General features: G+C 34.8%; 1 protein-coding gene across 1 annotated transcript in view; it reads right to left on the bottom strand.

Annotated features, from left to right (window-relative positions):
• Nucleotides 1-23,395, bottom strand: part of STXBP4 (syntaxin binding protein 4) — a 66,675-nt gene that overhangs the window by 41,738 nt on the left and 1,542 nt on the right. The window contains exons 2-16 of the mRNA XM_059828123.1: nucleotides 21,451-21,524; nucleotides 21,166-21,261; nucleotides 20,084-20,153; nucleotides 19,140-19,214; nucleotides 16,789-16,874; nucleotides 15,974-16,103; nucleotides 15,257-15,389; nucleotides 13,013-13,119; nucleotides 12,429-12,612; nucleotides 11,288-11,366; nucleotides 8,381-8,463; nucleotides 7,797-7,893; nucleotides 6,320-6,432; nucleotides 5,561-5,647; nucleotides 3,947-4,012 (exon numbers count right to left, since the gene is read on the bottom strand). Coding sequence (XP_059684106.1) covers nucleotides 3,947-4,012; nucleotides 5,561-5,647; nucleotides 6,320-6,432; nucleotides 7,797-7,893; nucleotides 8,381-8,463; nucleotides 11,288-11,366; nucleotides 12,429-12,612; nucleotides 13,013-13,119; nucleotides 15,257-15,389; nucleotides 15,974-16,103; nucleotides 16,789-16,874; nucleotides 19,140-19,214; nucleotides 20,084-20,153; nucleotides 21,166-21,261; nucleotides 21,451-21,524 — 1,480 coding nt within the window. The remainder of the gene's footprint in view (nucleotides 1-3,946; nucleotides 4,013-5,560; nucleotides 5,648-6,319; nucleotides 6,433-7,796; nucleotides 7,894-8,380; nucleotides 8,464-11,287; nucleotides 11,367-12,428; nucleotides 12,613-13,012; nucleotides 13,120-15,256; nucleotides 15,390-15,973; nucleotides 16,104-16,788; nucleotides 16,875-19,139; nucleotides 19,215-20,083; nucleotides 20,154-21,165; nucleotides 21,262-21,450; nucleotides 21,525-23,395) is intronic.

Genomic DNA, 23,395 nt, shown 5'->3' with positions numbered 1-23,395 from the left:
TGGCTAGTTCGTTTTGCAGTTGTCTGTCTGCACAGCACTAAAAGCAGTGCAAGGGGCCATTTCTGAAAGCACTCACTGAAAGACCGCCAGAACAATCCACCCCTCCTACAAGCTGCTCATAGCACTTCTTTTTCCTAGAAACAATTCAGAGAACACAGGGGCTTCTAAGAAGTTATGAATCTACAGAAGTAGAGGTCAAAATTACTGCCCCTGTAGACGCCACTGTAAGAAACAGTGTGACTTAACAGCAAGAAAAGCTGGGCTCTACTGATACAGAGGATGATTTGGCAGCCTTTAGTAGCAAAGGTATCCTTCAGTAATAGGCTGGAGGTGGGAAAAAGACTCTTGGAGACAAAAGTGAAAAGATGCTTGGATGGTAAGTTTGACTAATGTAAATGAACACAGAGGCCTTGACAAAGGGTGGCATCTTAAAAATGCACATAGGAATTATTTAAATAAACTGACATCAGAAAAGTCATGTGAAAATTTCTATAATGAAAAGGGAGGTCTTCATTTTGAAATAAGACCTCCTTTGAGATAAAGGTTTAATCTCTTATAATCCAGAATTGCCTTTACTCCTCCATTGTTTTCTCAGAAATCTAATTGTTGAATATTAATTTCTCTGTAATAGCAGACTAAGTATGACTAGATTTCAACAGTGAAAGACCTAAAGGAATAATTAACGAACAATGGATTCTTACATTACAATGAAACGATTATCCACACCACAACTGAATTAGCAAAATTTCCTGACAAACCAGAGCCATTTGCTAGAGGAGGAAGGCACAAAGGGAAACCATACCGTCAGGTTTCCCCGTTCTACAGTTACTGAAGCTGGCACTGTGGTGACACAGGGGGTTCTCTTACTTATGCAGGTAAGGGGCCCCCACCAGTGAAGAACACCTGGATTACAGCATGCTTCAGCAACATTTTCTCTTGTCCCATTCAACTGCTTTTATGAAAGAAGATGCAACAGAAATGGAATCTGCAGCTGCTAATATTTCATCTATATAAACGCCTGATGAGACCATTTGTCCTAATCTGGTATGAAGCCACTACAACAAATAAGAAACTGTAGGCTGGAGGAGAGAAACTGAATCCTTACAGAATCAATTTCAAGGTACAGGCTTCTTTGAAAGCCAGGTTCTATTTCTTCCTTGGATAAACTGAAGTGTCAGGAGAAGCTTTTATCTGAGCAATATTCCAGCCACCACAAACACTGGAACAAAGGTATTCTTTTAAAGTACAGGAAAAATTGTAGTTAAAATTCAGTTATGTTTATTCATTAATTTTACAAAAAATGTATGCTGAAAACATCCTTTAAAAGAACTCTGAGTATCTTTATTATATATTAAAATTAAAAAAGCTAATGAAATAAAAATAAAACCAACACTTCTTTCAGGGAGGGTGAAATAAATTATATACTGCTTCCAAAATAGCAGTCATTCAAGTCCTAGTCTTCAAAGCACCTCTTTTCCCCTTAGAAAACGTAAGCATAGAAGAGAAAATCTTAGCCCTACGAAATACAAGTCCAGCCGTATGGGATACCACAAACAGTATCCTATCTTTATGACCTTTCACATTTACTATGTTTAGCAGAGGTGCTTCAGCTGATGATAACTGCATAAAAAAAGCTCTAGTAAAGAAGAGATCATTCAGGTTGGTATGACCCAGGACTTTCAGGCAGCACAGAATACAGTCAAACTCGTCCAGGAAGATAGAAGACATCATTACAGATCTCACATTCATGGTGTTGATAAGACTTGAGGTACTCAAAAGTGCCTTTCTATGTTTTGTGCCAATTTCAGCTTCCATATCATTTCAAGCAAGACCCAAAGATAGTGCTATATCACAAAGTAAAAATATATCAGCTAATATATTTTAATTGTCATAGACTAATATTAGAAAATAATTACCACCTCATGTCAAATTTAGTGATATTTCTAATCTTGAGTTTGCTTATCCTGTTAGCTACCGATTCAAGCACTGTTTAATGTATCTGTACTAACAAAACATGTTCATTAACCAGAATATTTCTACGCCTGTCCTAATTAAGCTGTAATCTCTGTGATTCACAATTAGTAGGCAATAGAAATACCACAAAAGATACTCCAATATATGACTGGTAGCCTGTATCCTCATTTAAGACCTTGTTTTTTCAGGAAAGCAGTAATTTTTAAAAAATGTTTAAATTGTATTGAATTCAGAAGACCTTAAGGACATACTTAAGTTGGTTTGTTTGTTTCCTTTTAATCAGGCCATTAGGGCTCAATAATGTACTAACTCATTTCACTAACTTCAGCTCAAGCAGGAATGCATCATCGTAAATTAAATGGCAACTTGTATTCTAAGTAGCCTATTTTTTTTTAAACTTCGTATCACCACAAATCTCAGCATCAACATTGGGTCTGAACTACAGAAATATATATAAAACACTTGAAAATGCACCAAGTATAAACAGAACTAAAATTTCCATTAAAAGCCTGCTTGTATTTCCTAAAATAGGTCACACAGTGCCATAATTACATATAATTTATTATTTCTCTTTCATTTCACTATATGGAACCTTTTCAAGAGCAGATACTTAAAACGCTTACAAGAAAATCAGAGTATTTACCCCCTGGAGGTTTGTACTGCAAGGCTGACCTTCACCATCACATGACAGTACTTGAGAGAAAAATAAAAGTACGAGGACCTCGCGTGGTAGAAAATGGGCATCGCTGCCACTTAAAACGTCTTAAACCATGTGTCCCAAGCCCACCTTCCCCATAAGAGCAGGTATGTGAATTGAAACACTCTATGCTGAGGACGTGATGTCCATACTGTTTGCGTTCTGGGGTTTGTACTCTGTACTAGCTTTAGGCTGGACTGATAGACTGAGCACCTGCTCTAGTCTAGAGAAACAGACTGAACACCCAGTGGCAAATGGAAACAGGAGGTGCACTACGGGAACATCCTTCCAGTTAAATTTTATCCAAAAAAGAATCCGATTTATTTCCCTGCTGTCCCACAGCGTACAGATAGCAACATCACAGTATTAATGGGAAAAAAGCTTTCAAGCAGTTCTCTTATATTCAAGGAGTAAAAGTTGATAATGAAGGTGCTAAACAAATCTACATATACGAGCAAAAATGTACAACTAATCTTAATAGAACAGCACACAGAAAGATTTTTAAACTATATCTTGCATTTTTACATATGATATCTGATGGAACAGATAGCTATGAGAAACCTACAAGGAACACGTGTAGCAAGCAGTACAGGAGAGAAGAAAGGCAGCCAGCTCATAAGAAGAAAAGAGCCGACAGGATGATGTTCAGTAGAAGCAGGAAACTGGAAACTTAGGTTTGAATCCAGGCTATAAATGACATGAAACACAAAATTGGAAATTTCCTTTAAAACGTACAAGAAGGCTAAGTTTCATATGAAACTCTAACTTCTTCTCGCATAATTATAGACAGATATGGAGACAGATACAAGACATTCTTCACAAAACACTACGGTTTTTTTCCTGGTAAGTATCAGGTAGAATTGTCAAGTGTGTCTATTTTTTCATACTTAAAACTCTGGTTGACATATAAAGTAGCTAATGTTAGGACTGTAGATTAGGCACACTGTTGCCTAAGAACAGCAAAATCACTTCAAGAACACTTAAGACCAGAAAGGTACTACTACATTATTATCCAACTTACCTGATCCACCTCGTCTTTCAGTCCCTACCTCAATCCAACAGCAGAGAAGTATTATTGCTCTAAAAACTTAAGGATCAATATTCTCCCATTCTAATCAAAAGCTTTGTAGTAACAAAAGAACCACTTTCTGTTGAAATCAGTGTGAAAGTGTAGTCGATATGACCATCAAGAGAGAAAGAAGTGCTCCCTTCTCCCTTCCACAAAAAACAGTAAAAAAAAGACAATAATTTTATTTTTAAGAAACTTCAACATACTTGCTTGACTATTTGTAGCTCCTCTGTTAACTGTTTCTGTAAATTCACAGATTCAGATAATTTTTCCTGGTTAAAAAAAAAAGGAAGAAATAATTAATAATTAGGTCTGAAGGAAAAAGAGGTTTTATTCCTAAAACCCAATTAGGTCTTTCAAAACTATGGGTAGCAATACGTCTATCAGTGTACTTACAGCCTTCTGTACAACTACTATGTTTCTAGGCCACAACATATGTCTGTTAATAATGTTGTATAATCAAAAAAAATCATATTAAAAAAAGTTCTGGTAGAAATAATAAATAACCAACAGCTTTTATAAAACCTGTGAAAAAAACATATTTTAATCTCTGAAAGTTTTTCAGGAGTTCATTGATACTGTTTAAGTTTCTTGAGCATCTGAGGATTATTTACTGAACACTTCTGTGACATAAGTGAAACACACACTTTAAGTCTAGCCAACTAACAAATGAAAAGAATAAAGACATTTTTCTGGCTTTAACAGATTGCTGTACAACCTAATATTCATATCAAGTTATCTTCAAGATTGTACGTTTGACCATTCTTTCACTCACCTACCTATACCAGAAGCCTGTAGGTCCACCACTTTCAGAAGGTTAAAAGTTCTAACGAAGTTTTTTTTTTTTTTAAAAAAAGTGCTATAAAAGCATAAAAATTCTCATACTGAGTCAGACCAAAGGTATTTCTCACTCAGTATCAAGTATTTTACTGTAGATTGTTAATGGAAAAGTATAAGAAATAAAGTAATTATAGACTGACTGTTGCCAGTTTTTGACATCAGCAGTTTAGGGACTCACAGTACGTATTCACTACTTCAATGTTCGATGTAAATTGGGTTCTTTCATTTCAGTATAGAGTTTTCAGAATAACAATCTTTGTGCATAGAATGAAAAACAGATCTTTGGGCATGTCAACCCAATGTTTTTGTAATCTATAGCAAGAAAGACTATTTTTGGACCAGGGGGCAATTTGTAGAATTGCCTGTATCCTGGGATCAATTTTCCAGTCCTGTCCAAAAACAAGAATTAGGTACATGGAATACAGAACCAGAATTTTTTTATCTTTTGGGTTGTCAAAAAAGAAATTCAGGAGCATAGGACTGTGGTTGTAACCCAGGGTATTCAGAAACAATAACTATATTTGTTGCTTTAGGTCTTATGTATTTTGCAATGTCTGTGAAAACATGTATTACATTTTGAAAACAGATTAATTTATCCTCCAGTTCTGACTTCTTTCAAAAGTATTAGCATATGCTCAGACAGTGCCGTTACTAGGATCACACATTTCTAAATAAAATTGCTATGCAAATCAGTCACTTCTCCAAATTCACTTTTGTGAAATGTCTGCTTAGTCTCATTTCTCTGTGAATCGGATTAAAACATGCAGTAGTATTCATTATAACAAATAAAATTCACTGTGTCCAGAAATACATTGTAAGCATACAATCTTCAAACATAATTAGGACTGTTTGCTCTGCCTTTTCACCTATTCATCAAAAATTGCACATAAAATTCAAAAGAAAAACAGTAAATTGCTATATACACTCAAAAAGAAATTAGTCTCTTGAATAATTTAAAGTAAATAAAAATTAAGTATTACCTTTAATTTACTCATTTCTTTTAAAGCTTCATTTCTTTCTTTCTTAAGTCTTTCCATGTCATCCTCCAAAGAATCACAGGTTACGAACTGTGCATATTTAAATACGTAAGATTAGAATGTATTGCTAACTGTATCTTCCATAATCTTTAACATTTATCTTAAAAGGTCTTGTTAATAAAATGAGAGAATAATCCTAATTTTAAAATAACTTAAAGCTCTGAAAATACTAAAAATGTTTAAGGAAATTCCGATCAACTTCTCTTTCAAAGGAACAATTATTTTTCCTGTTTAAAAGAATTAATAAAAATATTTTTTAAACTACCAAGAATACAACACTAATAGCCCCTGTTTTCTTCAATATTTTAAATACATGGTTTTATTTTGGTATTCCTATGCTTCAAATGCTCTTTCTTAACGTCACCTCTAGAATAAAGTGATTTTCACTGTAGCAGGAGTTCAAATCACTGGGCCCAGTAATTGTTTATCACTCACACAGGTAGTAGCAATATGTATTCCATTAAGAAACCTCAGTAAATCACTGTTGTCCATACTTACAATAAATCACAACATAATTATGTGAATTGCTTTCTGCAAAGTAGGTTGCTTTAAATATCTTCACAGAAACCAGGTTATCTTAAAGAATATAATGATATGGAGCTGTTCTAAACATCTGCCCAAGATTTGGAGTAATCTTACATATAATAAGTTCTTCAACAACCTCCTCCCAACAGCTGAACACTGTACAGGCACATATTTTACCTGTGAGTCCAGTAAGCTGGCAATTTCATTGACTCCAACTGTTACAGATTTTGGGGCATCATCTGTTGCATTCAATTGCATAGAGAACAGATTCCTTGAAACGTCAACGAAATCTAAAGACAGGTTAGATTTTGTTGCTGTAGTCCACAAGTTCAGTTTAGTAGCAGTATCACTAGATGCAACACAACTACTAATATCACAATGTATGGCTACTCTTCTATAAATGCAGTGTCTGCCCTCCATAAGCTTTCTACAGGAAAATATGAAAATCAGACACATCTCTGAACAGAAACATTTGGTAAAGCTGGTAAGAATAAGAATAAAAATGTTCAGAACAGGTCTTGGGATGAAATATCCCTGAATCAAGTTGTGAAGGAGAAAAGAAAACATGTTTACTTCAAAGTACCTGGTTAGAGATGCTCTACGTTTGGCAGACCCCTGTGAAAAATTAAAAGACATCTGCACGCCTGTTCTACACCTGCCCTTCCCAATGAATTGACCTTACTATAGTGTCTCTGCAGGAAAAAGGAAAAATTTCGTGCTAGCTCACAGTTCATAGTTTCCTTTGCAGGTCCTTTAAACCCCTGATAGAGACCTGGTAAAATTGATGTTGACCAAGTTGGAAGTTTTAAATACAAACATTACAGCATTCTCAATCAACATGGCTTGGATTACCCATTCATTTAGAATGTGTAAAGAAAAATTCTGCTACAATATGACAGAAAAGTGGAAATACAAAGGTCAGTTTGTTTACACCATATAAAATCTGACGGAAGATCCAGGATCTTTCTTGTTACTTGAAAATCCAGTGTCTTTTTGGATGGTTAAGTACAAGAAATTATTTTTCATATACTAGTGTTTGATGCTGTTTTTCATAAACTTTAGGAAAAGCGAAATTTCCATCAGTTTTAGCATCAGAACTATCGTATGTCTCTCAGCTTATGAGACATATTCTTAAATTGTTAGTGTCACCTACCAAAATTGCCATAACCAACAGAAGCAACTCATTCCCCTCAGAATTAGGTTTAGCTAGAAGAAGAATCACGATGGCCTCCATGCAAATCTCTTTCTATATGCAATAGTTGAAATGTTCTTGCTTCTCACAAATTAAACAAGTTAAATAATCCAACAGTTTAGTTGCTTCTAGAGTCTCTTTAACCATCAATACTCTCCCAAGAAATTTTTGGAACAATTACAGTACCCTACTGTTAAGGCAAAAATTTAGGAATTTGTGAGCACAAAATCAAAACTTTCTCAAGGTTGCTCTTAATTAAATAAATTTGAGATTTGCTTCCCTGTTACTTAGTTTCAGAATTCCAAGCTTATTTTTATACAGCAGAATAATGTTCTTGCCTCAAAGTATCATTTTATTTGCAGTAGCAACCCAATACTGACAGAAAATATATTAATGGTTATTATCTATCATTTCTGTATTCCTACATTTCATTATTTTCCACAGTAATTAACAAATTATTACCTCCAAAAGACACTGTTCCTTTAGAATCTTTCTGAAGTTGCTGCCTTAGGGCTTGCTGCTGTTCATCTGTGGGCTGAATCCCAAGATAATTCAATGCCTGGAAGGAGAAAACTTATTTTGGAGAAAAAAAAAAGAAAGGACTAGGGATAATGACTGCAGGGACATGGGGGAGTAATTAAAGAGCTATACTTCAAAGAGCCTTTGTATCATAGTACACTCTCACTGACAACACTTTTATTCCAGAGACGCTCTGTGACTTTTCCTTCTAATTGAGAGATGTTTAGATATTATTAAACCTTGAATACAGATGAGTGTAATAAGCAAAACCCTTTGTCCTTGATAACTGCCTTAAAAATCCTGAGGGATATTCAGATTCCCAGCAGAGTTAATCAGTAATTAGATTAACAAAAACAGTAATTTGCCCAATATATAAAATGAAATATTGGCCTGCAACCTGAAAGAACTATCCAAATAGAAGATCTGGTGTATACCTTAAAGTTTGTCAACCTAGAAATATGCTCCAGATGTTTTACATGCATCATGAAGGGGGAGAAAGGAAAACTCAAAAGATTGTAAGTATTTACCCTTTCCAGCTTTTCTGCTTTGAGACGAACAGTAGAGTTCCTTCCTTGCAGCTCATAATCATCATTCTGGCTGGGGACAATAACTAAGGAAAAAAACATTAAAATTAAATAATGATACAGTTTTAACTACCGCTTTGAAAAATTTGTTCTGAAGCTCTGCACATCAAATGGATGCCAGCTAAATACCCACTTGCCACAAAAAAATGTTAATATTTAGATGGACTTTTTTTTTTAAAGGACATAATTGTAATAAACAAATATTATGGGTATCAATCACTTAAACTATTTTTTCACATCAAAAAGTGACAAGTAGCAAATTAGCAGAAAGAAACCAGGGATAGCTTTGAGCGATTCGGCAAGCATATGGCTTTTACTTGTGGTATTTTCTCTTCTCTCAGAGATACAGTTACTCTGGAAATGGAAGAGAAAACACACTTGTGAATTCTGAGAAAGACCTTCAAGACAAATCCTCAGCATAATCAACAGGTCCCAAAAGCATATCTAGTGATCTAGAAAACACTGTGGAAAGAGAGGGAATGACCTGTTGCCAACTAAGGGCTGTGTGGAGGTAGCTCAGACTGAATGCCAGCAGCATCCTCAGTATTTTTTTCCTGGGGAGAAACCCTTTTCCAAGAACTACCATCCATTAAGCCATCATCCCCTCCTCTCCAGTCCTTATAGACAGAAATACAACAAATTTGCAGAATTTTAGCTAGCTGCATGAATAACTTATGGTACATCTATTTTATTTCCAGCACACACAGGTGATTAAGCTGAGGAAAGGAAAAGAAGCTAGCAATACTAAGCAGTCCATATGCAGAATTTCAGAATAATTGCTTTTTTTTTTTTTTGGTGTGCATGCTTAGTTTCAATGGAACTCGAGAAATGCAGTCACAGCTTTGTCATGTTTCAGACACACCTGTGGATACAACACAAGAAGCAGCAACCTTTGGAAGCCTTTGATCACAGACAGTAGGCAAAAGGAGCAGTTAACTATCAATTTCTTTGGATCTTAGATATACATAAATAGAACAAATTAATTGACTTGGTTTTTGCAGAAGAAAATGGAATACTTGTTTGTGTTCATTATTTATAAATATAATTTAGATCTTAATTCGTTGTTTCATTAATGGACTAGAGAGGTACTGACACCAAACCCAGCATTTGAAAACTAAAGGATCTTGCAGTTTGAGATTCTCTCTAAAGGAACAGAAGGAATTGCATAGAATTCTTTTTTTTTTTCCTCCAGTTTCACAGAATATCTGTTTCCAAGCTCAAAGTAATTTACATTCTCTTTGTATGCCAAAAAGCATAAACCAAAACATCTTGACAATCTCTGACACTAACACCTCTCACATGCTATATTAAATTCTGAAGACAGTGGGCTAGAACCTCAGCTGAATTGGCACACTTCCTCTCAACTCAGAATGAAAAAACCTTGTGTATGAGTTTGTGCATGAATTTCTCAAAATTATGCTGATTTTTCTTACAGCATTTAAAAAGAAATAATCTAAGAGCTACTTTAACTATTCAAGGTTATCCTTGAAAAAGGGCAGTATGAGAGAACTGGCAGCTTTGACTAAGGATGTGCTATTAAATAAGACTAAAATGAAAAATGACAAGAAACAGTACAAACTGGAGCTGCAAGTATTTCTGCTTTCCACTCTACTAGCTATGTTATTCAGATACATTAAGAAACTGTGGCCTTCTTGGTATCTTTAAGCAACAATGAAGCTCCCGTGTACTGCATTATATTAACCAAGAGTCTTATACTCAGAATATATTCAGAAACAGCTTTTTGTCTTGTTCCTCTGACTTAGATGTGGTGTTTTTCATGCTCAGTATGAAAAAAACATGTGATCATTAAACTCCAGGTGTATTCAATACTACAACCTTTCCAGTTTCAAAAGCTCACATTCGGTCAGCTCACCCTTCAAGGAAGGAAGCCAACCGGTCAGATTTACAATATGGAGACTGCTTCATTTAAAATTAGGATACCTAATATGGGCCATATTAAATGCAGGTACAATTAAAATAACATCAGTGGCGCGACATCTAGAATGAATCCGATCCTGTATGTTTGTCCTTCCTCTTCTCAGTATATTAGATATCAAGTTGAGAAGCACAGGTTATGCTTACTTACTACCGCCTGAAGAAAAAGAATATAGTTCAGGTCTTCATATAGAAATACAAACCAGAATTGGTTATATTACTGTGCCAGCTGAGACTCCCATGATTATGTCAGACTACTGCATTTTCACTGTTTGTAAATACAATGCATATTTGTTTCCCAAAGGAATTACAATTGTTCAGTTCAGATTTGGTTGAGACCAAATTCTACAACCTCTATTCTTCTTTAGTATTGTTTTCAAAATATATATTTAGAGATACAATCAAAGTGACTATTGTCTTTGTTTAAATGTCATGACTCTCAAACATAAATAGACACATATTTATTCTATTTGTTATTAACTGAAAAGCTGTTAGAGGTCTGCATGTTATTTCTATCCTCCCAATATGCTGCCCTGATTTAAAAAAAAATGTGCAAGCAGTATACCTCCACAGAATTTCATCAAATCAAGAAAGCACAGTTTCTATGGCAACCTCATCTTGATCTGTATGTGAGTCTTCATTATCTGGTTTCTACTGAGTCTGTTATCATTACTGCTGTATAGCAAATGTTGTGATCACTCATTTTTTTTGGTTTCAGCTGTTTGTTAAAGACAATGTAAATTATATTTGACAGAAGCTACTAAACAATCCCTTGACCTCAGTCCTTTATTTAGTACTACAAAAATAGTGCAATATTCCTTTTTTTAAAGGCCATCGAGTCTCACTATGTACTATTTTCTGTATGGCAGTTACTGAAGAAAAATAAGGGTGGCAGGGAATTAAATCAGCATTTACCCGTGGCAGACACATCAGTAAGACTGCTGTCTAGAGAAGTAATTGGAGATTGCTCTCCCATCTTGTCTCCAGTTTCCATCTATGAAAGAAAATCAAAAGTCATGAAGTACCATTTCTAAAGCAGATCACAAGCCAAACTGGAAATACACACTAATGTAAAACAGAGGGAGAGAAAGGAAGACCCGGTGGGAGAAACAGGACTGGATAGATCAAAACAACCCTAGGAGAAAATGGAAGGCATGTATGGTGGTGGTGGTGACAAGGAATGCCATTCAAAAAACTTAGATCAGGGCCTTATCAAAACCTTAGTTAGGTTTTTAATGTCTTCACAGATTAAGATAGCACAGCCTCTCAAGGCAACCTGTTTCGATGTTTATATCTCCAATAGGAAAGACAAATGGGCAACAATTTTAAGTACAAACATAAGAACAATTGAGAATCACCTGTTTTGACTTTGTGTTTGACGTGGTACTTTTTTTTTCTTCCTTGCTCAAAGACAGTACTTTACTTAGTTTTAAAAATGCCATAAATGGAAAATGTTTTTTTTTTTAAATGGAGATAATAGCGTAGCTTTAAAATCTGCTTTCTTATGGTCAACATTACACTAATGGTGAGCTTTATGAATTAAAACAACAATCGTTGCTTAGCTGAAAGAAAGGAGGAAAATACCACACTCTTCTAGGACTCTGATTTTTAAGCAAAAATCTCATCATCATGGAGGAAGTGTAACTTGTGAGATTGTACTGTACTCACACATATGTAGTAATCAGAGAGTACTTTATCTATGAAATACATAACTATATATATCTGATTCTGAAACTTTACTCCCTAGAGAAACAGTAAGAAGAACTTTGTATCTAAGAACACAGTTAACGCTTATTTTATTTTATTTGTTTTCTTACCACAAGTCAACTAATACCCTTACTCCTCTCATCAGTGTGGTTTATTCTACTGTTACACAACATGTATTCTGGAAAAGTCTTGATATTCCAAAGAATTAATACTGTGCAGGAAAAGAGCCAGTCATTTTCTTACTAGAATGGAAACAGAATTAAAATAGCCCTATACTGAAATTTCAATAAAACTAGGAAAAACAACCATTTGCTCACTTTATACTAAGAGGAGTAATAAGGATACTCACAGCATTTGGAGTGAACATTGAAACAAGCTTCCCATTAGAAGATGCAAGAGGACTAAGTACTGCAGCCTGTTGCTCTCCATATGCTACAGAGGACGTTAAGAGACTGGAAGGACGTTGCAGATTCTCTGAATAACTGGGAATATTTTTTTGTCTAATAAAAGCTATCTCCCAAAAATTTTCAAACCTAAAATTAAAATTAAAAAAGTTTCAACATATTGTATACTATACTGCTCATAAGATTATATGCCACTTTTGCAAAAATTACATTTTCCCAAAGACTGTGTGTGATTTTATTTCTTTATTTTTCTAAAAGGATGTTCTATTCCCCATCATTAAAAAAAGCAAATAGTGTGGGTTTGGGTTTTTTTTTTCTTTTGAAAGGAATGAAAGTACCATAATTTTACAGGTCTAAACCGTGCATTTGAGTCTTTTCCTAAGAAATAATACTGCAATTGAATATTTCAAACAAATTAATATCCCTTGCTTTTCCTCTAAGTACACATGACAAGGCATTTCACAATCTGATCATAAATACTGTATAATAAACCATTTTGGAGGGGTAGCTGTTTGACAGTAACAGATACCTCGTCTTTGCTCTGTTGATTATACTTTTTGCCTCTTCATAGGAGACACCAATCATTGACTCTTTGTTTATGGATACAAGTTGATCTCCAGGCTTCAATCGTCCATCCTAACATAACAAATAAAAAACCAAACCCATCAATTTTGTATTAATTGCTTACACTACAGAAAGAACGGTATAATCACAGCACTTTAACATATTCCTCTGGATCTATTAAAACAAGAAATATCAAGAATGGTTATATATTTTGCCTGACAATCTTCCAGAAATAAACAGCAGATCAAACAATCATTTAATCACCACGCTAGCAGTCATTATAAAAGCTTCATCAGACAGAACAGATTTCAGATACTGTGTAAAGAAGAAATTTGGACCCAGATGCGTATTTCTGTTAAAAAAACCCAAACAAACAAACCACAGATAGTAATTTTTCCAGCAAGGAGTACCAACCCATCTGACTACAGGAAGCTTCTTCTCTAATTAATTCAGTTGTGAGCTGGATTAATTTGTATTTTAGAATCAAATGTTCTTGGCTATACATGGGACTCTTCAGGCACTTACTAGCTATATTAATCTTAATGAGAAAACCCGATTAGTCTATTAGGAATTCACCAGTCAAAACAACAATACAAATGATATTGTCAACTTTGTGCCTCTGTTGAATTCATTGCAAACTTTCTACCAACACAGGAACATATCACATTGCTGTCTCAGAGACTGTAAGACAAGACTCCAAACATGCGAGGCTAGATTTCTCACTAAGATAAAGCTTTCTTTACTCACATTCTAAAAGAAGCCTCAACAATTTAACTGAAAATTCATGTAATTCACCTATGGTTACAGAGTTAGTTATGATATTTGTCTAATGTAACAAACATTAAATTACACATAATATGTCTGTGTTCTTAGCTCTTAAGAAATTAATCACAGAATCAGTCTGGCCATATAAAACAAACTGCGTACAGAAAAAGAAACACAGGAAATAAGTAAAATACCTTTTCAAGACCAGTATAATTTTACATATTTAATACTCACACACCGTAATTTTAGCTGTGTTATTTCAAACCTATGATAGCACTTTACTACATTTTTTGTCACTTAGCATTTTGGTTTTGACTAAAGAAAAAAGTTGTAAATCTTTTATTTCACTTGCATCCAGCCTATTAAAAGATATCCATTTTAATGGTGCCCTCATGTGGCAGAGATTTTAAATATGCTTGCTACTTAGGTTTCTCAAACAGGACAACCAAGATTGGGAAATTACCTCTAATATTGCTAATATTAGCACCCACTGCAAAGTAATGTCTCAGACTCAGTCTGTCAATTATGTATGATAGGCTTTAAATTATATGTTTACAATGAGAAAAAAGTTTTAGAAGCCACAACAAAATAGGAGAAAACAAAAGAAGAATGATTACCACTTATCTACTAAAAGAAGTCCTGGAGAAACATTGCATTTTTTCCTTCCATCTTGGCATTTTGCGATTAACCTTAATCTACAAAAGTTCAGTCACAAATAGTTATAGACTGTTTTGGGGCAAAACTCATTGCTCATGAAATTAACTCGTACTCTCTTGCTTGGCAAGAGGCAAAACCTGGTTATCTACACATCAAAATAACCATAATAACTTAGGATGCAAAAGGAGACACTTGGATAAACAGTTTTGTGTACCTGTACCAGGCAGTTCTGTTATTTATTTTTTAAAACTGACAAACCCTCCTGATTTACATATTGTATTTGTCATAAATGAAAACAGTAATCAGTACTGATTCATACATTTTATTAGTCTGCACTATCAGAATATTTTTTATTCTAATTTGCCTACACAATGCTTTCCAACTGCAAGGATCCATCTAAATTAAGTCCAAGGGAAAAATGATTTTTTGAATGTCCAAGGAGGGGGGGGCGGGGGAAAGAGATGCAATCTGTGGCTCTGTCTCATCTGTGCTGATTTACCTTGCATCATGCAACCTCTTAAAGAAGTTGATTTCTTACTTTCTCATATGTAAATTGGGGGATAAAATCCTTATTTACCTCAAAGGAACTAACGAATAATTTTCATTACCATGTAACCATGCTATTGTGCAATGAGACAATTCTGTTTAAAGAGAAAGCACACAGAAACAGAAACTAAATTTGTATTTAAAATATAACTGTATATATAAAAATACTGAAGTAGGTACCAAACGAAGGCAAAAATAAACGTGGACTGAAGGGGGAGGGAGGGGAAAAAAAGGTCTTTACCTTATCACAGTCACCACCAGGGATAATTTCTTGAATATATACCAAAGGCCCTTCATTTCTGTTAATTCCTCCTACAATATTCAAACCTAGGCTTGTTCCTTTGCAAACAGAGATAATCTGAAATGCACTATCCCTACAAAGAGAAAGAAAAAAAGAAAGGTAGAATTATTTCACAGAACTAGCTACTCAATAAAGACTGAAGTGACATAGTATCTTTATCTTACTGATTTGACAAATATTTATTACAGCAACAAAGAGAAATAGTGGACATTTAATCTCAATGTTCACACATTACACTGCCTACTTACTACAAAATCAGCAACTTCAGTTGTTACTTCTGGCAATTACAGAAACAACCGATATATTATTTCACGAGAATAAAAGGTCCTCTCTACTATATATATCCAAGTAGTACCTTGGTACACATAAACCAGAAGCATTAATTCATCAGGAGACACTAAGATCAAAAGTCAATTTGATTAACCTACTTCTACCACGTAAACAATAAACAAATGAGAAAAATACCTTATTAAAACCGAACGTTTGCAGTATCAACAGCGTTATAACTTACAGGATTTAAAAAAAGAAAAAAAAGAAAAAAAAAGAAAAAAGAAGAAAAAGTTGAACACACAGTGCTCAAACCAAAATTGTCCTGAGCAGGCAAATACATCATTTTCTACAGCTCACACAAGAGTTACAGTCAGTTTCAGAAATTACTTTGCAAGCGTTGGGGATGGTGCTGGGACAGAGTTATTTCTGCTGATGGTTGTGATATTATCCTTTGGATGCAACTGAGGACTCTGTGACCTTGAGGATGAGCCAGAAGAAGGGCTGTCTATAGATTTTGCTTGAAGAAAAGAGACAATGAAAAAGAAAAAAATAACACACACATTTGGGAAAAAGCACAAAGTTTCAACGCCTGTATGTTCACTGGGACTATCTTCACATTAGAAAACAGACAAACTATAAGCAATCAAATAACCAAAAGAAAGCTTTAGTCTACACAGCTAAGAATTGTGAGCCACGCAGGGTTCCAGGAATAATACTTTAAAACCTAGCAAGTGATGATTTTTCTTTTTATTTCAAACTGGGTGCAAAAATAATCTCAACTGAATAATCACTCATGCCGTATAAAGGCATCCTCATTAGGCAACAATTCCAGAAGGATTAGAATTTATGGTATTCTAGCTCAAATTTTTATTAGTACTTTGAATTCTTATGGTACATTTAATCTACAAATACCAAATACTTTTCACATTATTCATTAATTAAAATTGCTGAAAGTAGGTGGTAGTATATTTATTTTAAGTGTTGGGGAAACTGACACACAAACCAGTCAAGTTACATGTTTAGACTACAAACTAAATGTTAAAGACTAAAGTCTAAGTAAATGTGTGTTTTGCCTGACTTTCAGTCACTTCCTCCAAAATACCCTCCCCCAAATGAGAAGAATTTTAAGTGCTAGTTTCTACTCCACCGAAGTATGACTATAGTCCTACAGGGTTATGTCAGGCTAGAAAGCAATCTCTCACCGGCTAATAGTTGTGTTGGAGAACTTCTTGCAGAGCTGGTGTCATTGTGAGAGCCATACTTATCCATCAGGTCAAGAAATTCTTTCCTGTGGCAATAAAAAACCCTCTCCATCAGGATTTGGCAGTAGTTTAAGTGCACCCTTTGAAACCTGCTACTGTTTCTACTGAATGGTTACCCTTCCTCAGAGAAGGAAGCTTGACCTCAGCTGAAAGAGGAAAGCCCTGTCAAATGTTCGGAAGAGGCGAGAAAAAGATCATGTAATACAGAAGGATAACGACGGAATAGCAATGGACTATGAATGAAATGGACTATTGGTAGACAAACTTAATTATTACCCTCTCTTTACCCTGGATTTCAAAATTTTAAGAACTTGTAATTCAAGTCAGCTACGGATAATAAGACAGTGGTATTACTTAGGTCCAGAACAAGTTATTTATATTAGAAGGAATCAGATAATATACCTATAGCATACTCATATTTTTAAAGAATGTTTTTAGTTCAACTATACTGAACAAGAACCCAGAAGAGACTGGCAAACAAAGCTATGGCACCTCAAAAAAGATGAGAGAAGAAATATTTATTAATTATTCAAGAATGACTAAACAGATGCAAATTCTTAACGTCTATTTAGCTTTCTCAGAAATTTGCAGTCTATTTCATCTGAGGTAAATATTAGTATAGATTAAATATTGTATGTGCTTGGGCTTTGCTTATCTTTTTCATTATAATGTCTTTTTTTAAAAAGCCCAAACAGATGAAATAAAGGGCAATTCTTGGTCAGGTGCACTGCTGAAAAAAATAATAAAAAATAAAAGCAAAAGTTCTTTGCAGAAACCAATCATATTGCAACAAACTGGCAAAAAAAGTGGCAAAGATGTACATCCTGTACTACATGCATTAAAGAGAAAACAAAACCTCTTATTAATCTAATACTGAATGCAACCTAATTTAAAAAAATGTTTATAATCTGAGCTATGATTACTTCAGTGATAACAGATTAAAAAAATATAAATAATCTACGATGATGCAAGCCAGAAACATCAGCAAATTAACATTATAGAATTAGACAGAGAGAACATAAGTTAACTGATGCCAGGGAACGTAATTCCCAAGTAATTCCAGTGACTGCAGAGGGTTTTTGAAATCTGCTGGATGCATTATTTTTTTAAAAATGACAAAATGTATTGAACTAATACTACACCCAGGGAACACACATACACACACAGTTGAGTGTAAATCAAATAATCTTTTAGCACAGGAATGTACAGTCACAAGAAATTAATTCACAGGTGTCTGAGCGAGGGACTGGATGTAGTGGCAAATTCTGCACAGGCCATTGGGCATACCACCAGAACGGTAAAAGGACTGTTGGATTTTAATTATTCAAGGAGTTTAGAGGAACTAGGTCAGTATGCTTTAGATAAAAGCAGATTAAGAGTGAACCTCACATATATCTAGGCAGTCTGAAAAAAGGAGAGATCAGAGGCTACAGAGTGATTTAAATGTCTGTCAAATACAAAAAATAAAGGAGCAGAATAAGGAAGCTTAAATCGGACGAAAGGCTAAAGGAATTTAGATAAAATTCCTTTATGGAGAGATTACTCTGTAAGTGGAACATCCCAGGAAAGGCAAATAACAGCAGATACCCTTGCAATGATTATCAAATATAGTTATGTAACAGCTGTTTCCTCCAGAGATTTAAGTCAAAAGAGGATACAGACCTGGATTCTAGCATTTCTGATGATTCTCTGCCAATATTGGTTTATATGCTTAACTTTAGACAACAAGGTTAAAGAAATATTTAACATAAATGTCCTTATAATGGACATATTTTGGACTACCTGCCACAGTGAACAGTTTAACCTACTTATGCAAACTAATTCCAAGCTCATTAAAGATTGAAAAGCAAACTTCTGAGGGAAACAATAACTAAATCTGCCTTTTTTCAGAAGGCAAGACCAGCTTAAATCACACAGTTCTGTGGTACTGCAGATCTAACGTATACCTCATTTTTTCATTTTTTATTATTTTTTATTATTAAGCATTATTATTAAGAAGTATTAAAAAATTACCACAGCATATTGTTTTTAATGGTATTAGCTGGTAACATAACATTTCAATCCTCTTCATTAAACTGAAATTGGCTTGAGCTTGCTACTTTAATTGATGCAAATAGCCTCAGAATGAATTGGTATCAAATACTATACAGAAAAACGTGACACGTGGTGCAATTTTGCAATTAAAACTAATCTGAAAGAAAAATACATGCAAGCCCACCCACCCAACCTTAGATATAGTGTTAGCTTTTTATTAGTTTTGAGGTTAAAACAATGTTTTATTTTTCTCTTACTTTGCTTCTTCATCTCTGGCAACTAGCAGAGACATGTGATTAGATGCTGATGCTGTTCGCAAGATGTCAACAGCCCTAGAAGGGGGGAAAAACAGCCAAATAAATTTACCCGGGTGCTGTGAAGAAGTACACGGTGAGTAATGCTAAAAGAGCAGGAAAACGAACAAATTCTTAATGTAGTTAATGATTCTGACTGCAAGATACAGAGAAAAAAGCTTGCCAGCAGCACAACCCAAATTAAGCATTGGAGAACTGAGCCAAAGACAGACTGTGGTGAGTCTGTGCCAGGTGACAGGAATAAACTGGGATTGCCCCTTCTTTCCCTTCCCTTCCCTTCTGTCCCCATCTCTCCTTGGTCCATCCTACTGCCTTCCTAGATCTCCTTCAGGATTAACAGCCTACACCAGAGAAAAACGCTGCTCAGATATGCTTCTTTGCTCAGGATTTCCCTCAGCAATATATACTGTAATTTTTCTTTGAATTTTAGATCTACATCTCCAACACTAAGCTGCATTGATCTCTGGCAATCCAGCTACAGAAACCATCCAACATATTCTACAGATTTTTCTAAACAATTTCTCCTTCGTTGCCCCATTACAATGATACTTGCTAGCGGCATCATTTATATTCACCGGTATTGAACCAACAGATAGATACAAAAATATTTTAACAGCTTAATATGTTTTAGTGCTATTTTCACATACATTCTATAAACTACATCATTAAGAAACAAGCTTAGCCTGTCATTATAAAAGCATATAAAGTCCTGTCACTTTTCCACGAGAGTTCTGCTGAGTTGGATTTATAGGATAAATTAATTGCCAGTTGAACTCCAAGGACCTCAGTGGAGTTGTGCTCTTTTAATCAGTGGTCAATAATGTCCAAAAAATCCCCATGTAATATTCCAAGCTCTAATAAACATTTAGTAATCAGTACAAACATACCTTTCATTGGTTACTCCAATTAAGTTTTCTCCATTGACATCCAAAATTAGGTCGCCAGTGAGCAAACGGCCTGGTAATGAAATCAACAGCAATGCACGAATCAACAGGAAGATGGTGAACGTATTGTATCATAGTAATAAAACAGGGCTTTTTCTTTCAATTTCATGTCATCTAATGCAATAAACAACCTTATGACTTTTAGCAGATTAGGTTCCGATCCTAATTAAGCTAAGCTATTGTCATAAGACTAATAACTATCAATCAGTCTTATTAACCACAGAATAGCCACTGAAAATAAGTGCTATTTAGCTATTTGTATTATTTACACATAGCACAAATATTTGTGGGACTGGAATTTACATTTCACAGTTGTGGAATTAACTTGCAGCTGAATTTCTCTCCTAACATACACCTAAGTTACCACGTATAAAGACATTAATGTTTTACACATTAATAAGGACAGCTAGAAGATTTTTTAGAACCAATTCTATTTTTAACCTTCTGCAAATATCAAGTTTAGGAACTATCACTTTTGAAGTAGATTTAGATTATTTTAAATGATCATTCTGCACAAGACCAGATGGACTCTCAAAAACACCCATACATAGACCTAGGACAGAAGTATATTCTGTAACTTTATTATTGCAAACTCTACCTAGTATAATTTGTTCTTTCCCCACTGAACATCTAAGCCACGACTTAAATAATAATAATAATAATAAAAAAATAATCGGAACTCATTAAAAGTACTGGTTCTGTAAAGGAAACACCACTCATCCCTTATGAATTAAAAGAGGCTCAGCATCTCAACACTTATTTAGCAGTGCTGAAAGACTGCCAATTGTTTTCACACCAGCAATATCTGGATTTGAATACATTTTCAAGAACTGAGAGTATTAAAATCTTTTCCCATGAAGGCTCCAAGCTTCATTTCTCTATCTTAAAGTAAGCCACAACATCATGAATCCTGACTAAACCATGCTATTTTAAATATCCTTATCCACAAAGTAAAATAAAGACGACTTCTTTTGACAGCTTTTTATACGCAGCATGTTTGTAAGAAAAAAATTTATATTACTTACTATCTACAGCAGCAACCCCTCCGGGTAGAATTCTCTTTATGAAAATCCCATAATCTTCTGCTGTTTGTGCCCGATAACCTCCAATAATTTTAACTCCTGCAGAACAAACAAAAGAAACAAGCAAGAAATTGGTTATTCCACCTACTGTGCTAAATGGATTTACAGTCAAACCCATAAAAGCCAGATAAATTAAACTTCTACTAATGACAGTGTGAACTGGAAAAGCTCACCAGGTGCTTTTAGATTTGGTTTACTCTGAATCAACAGAATGTGCAATCTAGTTACCTAATCCATTTTGACAATCAGAAAAAGAAATGCGGTGAACAGCTCGATTGATTCCATGAGGGCCCATAATAGTCCTAAGGAATAAAATAAAAGTCATTAAATCCCTAATTACAGAAATGTATGTAGAGCTATGTTAATATAAAAGAAATTAGAGTGACCATGTTTTTAACTCTAATACAAACCAAAACCAGCTTTCTGTAACCGACAACTTTTTATTGTATGATACCTCTGTGCCACCCCTTCCCCCCAATGAAAAATCAATCTCCTCATAACAAATATAAGATGGTAAGGTAAAATAAAGCATACGTAGAATTAAATAGAAATAAAATCCCACAACCTGGTCCAGCTTAGCTTTTAGGCAAGAAAAACACATCATAATGTCTTTGATCAGGTAATGGATATTAAACCAAAACCACAGCTAAGACAGTGTACAATTCTAAGATACCTAACTTTGTGGTTATTTATGAACATATTTTCCCTACAGTCTCTCATTTCTGCACCCAACATTGTTTTCTTTCTCTGTTTTAAAAAAGGCTTCTTTCCAAACTCTGTTGCCTGCTCCCCTGTGTACCCTCCCACTCCAAGACAAGATACCAGGATGGCATTTGAAACAGTCTAAAGGCAGATGAGTATTTTGGAGGCAGTTGATAATGGTAAAGACTTAAGTAAGAATACAAAGTAAAATCAGAGTTTTGAAACCTAAATTTACAGTTCTATCGGAAACATGACCAACATACTGCTCTGAGAATGCAAAGTGTTAAGAATTCCTGTAAATCCAATGATCCTTTACAATTTTTTATTTTAATTTAGATGAATTATTATTAAAAAATCCAAGTTGTATCATAGCTCCTTTGTCCTCCCACTGTACCATTTTTGGAGAAGACTCACCAGATCTCTTCTAGAAAAAAGCAGAAGCACCACTTAAGTCTTCCTGCTTTGACCTACACGTTGCTCTGTATTAGATAGTGAGTTGCATTTTCTAGAGTGTGATGTTAAAGTGAAATGGAACAACTAGAAGTCATTAGCAGGGAGGAAAAGAAGATCAAAGTGGAGGACATAGTGACCCAAATCCTCCCACGCAACAAAATCCGGTACACAGCCTGAACCCCATGCCTGAAACTGGGTATTTCTGCAAATGCCAGAGTACATGTCATTAAAGGGTGCTGTGCCAGAGGGAAGAGAGAAATCCAGAAGGTCAAAATGTTCCTGAATTCTAGCACCAGGCAAGAGATCCAGCTTCTAAAGTACATCCCTAATTCTTTTGGTTTTGTGTAAGAAAACTGGATGAGTTTTTTTTAAAATCAAGGGATAAGCACTTGCTCTGAAAAGCAACAATTTTGTTCCACAACCTCAAATTCCCAAGTACTTGCATAATTAGTCTTTGCTTTAGAAAGGCTGGCCATAAGAGACCTGATAATTGATCTTTAGAAACAAACCTGAAGCCTATGCTTCAGAGATTGTATAGTTTTCACATTAGTATTTCTTGCAGTATTTGTTTCATAGGCTAAAAAGAAATGATGAAACTTAGTTTATTTGGCCACTGACGAGACTACACATGACCTTGCTACTACGTGACAGAGCATAAGGCACGCTTCGTATGGCTCAAGGTGAACCAAACTGCTTTTACTTAATCACAGTCTGAAATTAAGACTAAATCCTTAAGTCTGCTATTTCTCTAACAAAACTTTTTTGAGAAACTACTTCTATACTACAATAGCGGAGTGCTTTGCATTGCTACCTAGTACTGTCACTTCAATTATCCCATAAATTTAAATTGTTTTTAAGCTGAAAGACAACAGTAGTCACGTTCTTTACAGGTCTGTCTTGATTTGTACCCATCTTTGAAAACTTAGACAAGGTACACTGATCTTTAAAATAAGCAGACAATTATTCTTTTTTTTTCTCTGACTTGCCTTTTGCTACTACTGTTCTGTTTCTTTGCCAT

This window comes from Gavia stellata, chromosome 22 (assembly GCF_030936135.1).
Source record: "Gavia stellata isolate bGavSte3 chromosome 22, bGavSte3.hap2, whole genome shotgun sequence".
NCBI classification, from domain to species: Eukaryota; Metazoa; Chordata; class Aves; order Gaviiformes; family Gaviidae; genus Gavia; species Gavia stellata.
This window is presented reverse-complemented; position numbering and strand designations above follow the sequence as displayed.